The 3,629-nt window shown below is 57.6% G+C and overlaps 1 protein-coding gene across 1 annotated transcript in view; it reads left to right on the top strand.

Annotated features, from left to right (window-relative positions):
- Positions 1–1,671, top strand: part of NPW (neuropeptide W) — a 6,888-nt gene extending 5,217 nt beyond the window's left edge. Inside the window, 3 exon segments of the mRNA XM_015564054.1 lie at positions 1,063–1,165; positions 1,168–1,409; positions 1,411–1,671. Coding sequence (XP_015419540.1) covers positions 1,063–1,165; positions 1,168–1,409; positions 1,411–1,671 — 606 coding nt within the window.
- Positions 1,672–3,629: the final 1,958 nt, after the last annotated feature.

The following is a 3,629-nucleotide window of genomic DNA, read 5'->3' as shown; positions in this document are numbered from 1 at the left end:
GGCGGGTGGGCAAGGAGGGTCTGACTATTGTGGGAGATTTGGGGAACCACTAGCCCCTTAGGGGAGGGCTTGATGTGGCCAAACTTGTGGTTTCAAGCAACTGCTCTGCTGGAGCTAGGAAAAGGGTTTGTGGGGAGAAGCTAGGAGTGGAAGAGCAAAGTGTGGGAACAGATTTGAGAGCTGGTTACATAAAAATAAGAGACAGTCCCTGGGGAGGAGAGACACAGAGGGGTCCTCAATGGTGCTGAGGGCCCCCCACGAATCAGCCCTACTTGACCAACCTGGGCTCTGCCAGCCTCCCTGTCTTTGCTCTGCTGGTGCCCCACCAAAACGAGCTCTGGGCCCGGCCGGTGTGGTTCAGTGGTTGGCCGTCTACCTATGAACGGTTAGATTCCCAGTCAGGGCACATGCCCGGGTTGCATGGGCTGGATCCCCAGTGTGGGGCATGCAGGAGGCAGCCGATCAATGATTCTCTCACATCATGGATGTTTGTGTCTCTACCTCTTTGAAATCAATAAAAGTATGTATTTTTAATAAGAACTCCGGCTAAGGGGTATTTCTTTGCCCCTATGCCCTGGCATTTACTCTTTGGAGGGGAAAGGGCACCCTTAGGGGAGCACCAACATACGTTCTATCTAAAGGCCTTCTCAGCCCTGGCCGGTTTGGCTCAGTGGATAGTGTATCGGCCTGCGGACTGAAGGGTCCTGGTTGGATTCTGGTCAAGGGCACATGCCTGGGTTTCCGGCCGGATCCCAGTGGGGGGCGTGCAGGAAGCAGCCAGTGGGTGATTCTCATTGATGTTTCCACCTCTCCCTCTCCCTTTCTTTCTGAAATCAACAAAAATATATTTAAAAAATAAATAAAATAAAGGCCTGCTCAGCTAGGGTGCCCCAGTAACCCACATCCAGACGCAGCAACCTGGGCTCCTTTTCTCCCGGCATCCCTCCTCCCCACTCTTGGGAACCCAGCGAGCCCCGCGGGGGTGAGCAGGGGAGGGGCCGTGAGCAGTTACAGTTGGACCCACCAGAGATCAACTCTAGGCCCGTAGCTTTCTGCGCTCAGGCTCCCAGGTACCCCAACCCACCTCACACCCAGGTCCAGCCGAGCCAGCTCCCTGCCTGTACGGGGCCGCCGCTCGAATTGCCGCTGCCCGCAGGCGCCTGGTGTAACGCACGGCTAGTCCGGGGGTGCAGAGGAGTGGCCGCGCCGCGGGGCTGCTCGTGGGGCTGCGCGCTGCGCCCCGCTGCTGGCCCCCTTGCCTGGGCCCCTCGGCCTGCGTGCGCACTCCCTTGGGCCATCCGCCATGGACACCCTCTACTCCAGGTTGCGCCCGCCAAGCTGTCCCGCCTCCCTCTGGGGTTCAGAAACCATGGGAGGCGCGACTCAGTAGATCCCGCGCAGGGCTCCCGGGTCAGGGCGCCCCGGAGCCTGCGCCTGAAACCAAGCTGCCTGCACCGAGCAGCGGCTGGTCCCCGGTTCCTGGACCTCAGCGGAGCAGGCCAGGTTCCAGGGAAGAGGGAGGGGGCTCGGACGGCAGCAGGCTCGGGAGGTTTGAGCACGGAGCGCAGATCCGCGTGCCCGATGACGCCTTCCTACCTTTCATCCCTCATTATAAGCGGTGGAAGGCTTTCCTGGAGCAGGGGCGGGGGTGGGGGGGGGGGGGTGCGGTAGCGGAGGGCGCACAGCCCTCTCCCCATGGTCCTGCTATGTTCTTTCCAGAGTCTCCCGCTCAGCCTCGGTCCCAGCAGCGAACTGCCTTCGCGGGCCCCGTATTGCTCCAGGGCGGTCCTGAGCTCAGCCCCGGCCGTCGGCGCGGCGCCCCGGAGCCTGGAGTCTGACTCAGGCATAGGAGCTTTGGCCTCCAGAGCGCGAAGCTCTGGCCACGCTGTGCTGTTTGATCAATAAAACTTGCCTGGTTCCTGCGCCTCACGTGTGACCCTTTTCCTCTGCTGTGTGTACTTTGCCATCTAGCTTTGGGGCGCAAACAGCCGTGCCCACATCCTGGAAAATGTCAGGATTACATTTTTCTGCCCAGTAGAATCTAATCTGCCCCCCACCCCCCGCCCCATCTGTATGTCCAAGAGGGACGGAAGGGGAGACAGACAGAAACAGTACCTGGGCCTGGGTTCCCTTCTCCCTTCTCTGCCAGTGTTGCCCTTCCTGTTTCAGAGGTGGGGTCATCAGGCCAGGCCCTGGGGTCCCCAGGAAGGGAGGGGTCTGCCCTGGAGAGGGATAAGTCAGACCCTGGGTTCCTGCTGTCATTCACTAAGGTATAGAGCAGTGATGGCGAACCTTTTGAGCTCAGCGTGTCAGCATTTTGAAAAACCCTAACTTAACTCTGGTGCTGTGTCACATATAGAAATTTTTTTGATCTTTGCAACTGTAATAAAACAAAGACATATTTTTATATTTATTTTACATATTTAAATGCCATTTAACAAAGAAAAAAACCAAAAAAAATGAGTTTGCGTGTCACCTCTGACACGCGTGTCATAGGTTCGCCATCACTGGTATAGAGGAAAGCAGGAGCTCAGACTGAGATGGAGCGCCTCCCCCTCCACAAACTCACCGCCCCCCCTCCCCAGCTTCCCTCAGTATGCCCCCTGGCCAGGTTGGGGAGATTATCTTCCCCAAAGAGGTGGGATCTCAAGACCTGGCAGCCCACCCAACCTTTCCCTGATCTCCCAGCATTCGTTCCAAACCTAGATTTCCTAGGAACCCCTCCCTCCTCTCAGCAGAAGGCTTCTGGAGAGGAAGTGGGGAACCCTGCCCCCTTAACAGCCATGCTCCCCCCTAGGGAGAAAGAGCTCCACCACCAAGTCCCCTTGCCTCCTCAAGGTCCCTCTACCTCGTATCCCCCTGTTATTGGCTCCAGCCCCACTATGTAGGGGTTCCCTTCCAGCTCCTCCTTCACATGTATCTGGTCCCCTCCACCCTCCTGCTTTCTCTTCAACTCTTCAGTGTGGGTTCAACTCCCACAACTGTCCTGGACCTCACAGCACCTGGGCACTGTGCTCTTATGCTGTTTGCCCGTGGAGCCCTTCTGCAAGGTCTCCCACTGGGACATCCAGTGAAGACTGGAGGAGAGGTGGTCCCGCGTCTGTCTGGCTGTGGGATGCCCATGTGGAACCAGCCCCCACACTGCCTCTTTGGCCTCTGGAAGCCTCATCTCTCCTCACTGGCAATTCCTTCTCATCTCCTGGATGCATTCTCTGCACGCGACCCCCTAATGTGGGTGCTCATTTTAACTCCACTCTCTCGAGTCTTACCCTGAACTTATTTACCCTGATTCCACTCAGTTCTTTATCTCAGGATCTGCACTGGCAGAAGGGGTGGATCCAGACTTCTCAAGTCCTCATTCTCCCTCTCTGAGCCCACTCCTGCCCCTGCTCCTCCTTGAACTTGGTCTTTCAAACCATGGGTTTACTGACCTCGTCACACCCAGTACACATTAAAAGGGTTCCCCACCACTGATGGGATGAAATCCATCTCTGGATCTGGGCCACAGGGCTGGACCTGTCCCCCACTCTCATCGCTCCCTCCCCTCCCCACACAGCCTGCAGACATTGGGCAAGTTCCAGACACAGCCCCATGGTCCACCCTGAAAGACTCCTGGGCTCCAGGCTGGG

Source organism: Myotis davidii, unplaced genomic scaffold (assembly GCF_000327345.1).
Source record: "Myotis davidii unplaced genomic scaffold, ASM32734v1 scaffold599, whole genome shotgun sequence".
Taxonomy (NCBI): Eukaryota; Metazoa; Chordata; class Mammalia; order Chiroptera; family Vespertilionidae; genus Myotis; species Myotis davidii.
Note: the sequence above shows the minus strand (reverse complement) of the source record. Positions and strands in the feature narration are given on the sequence as shown.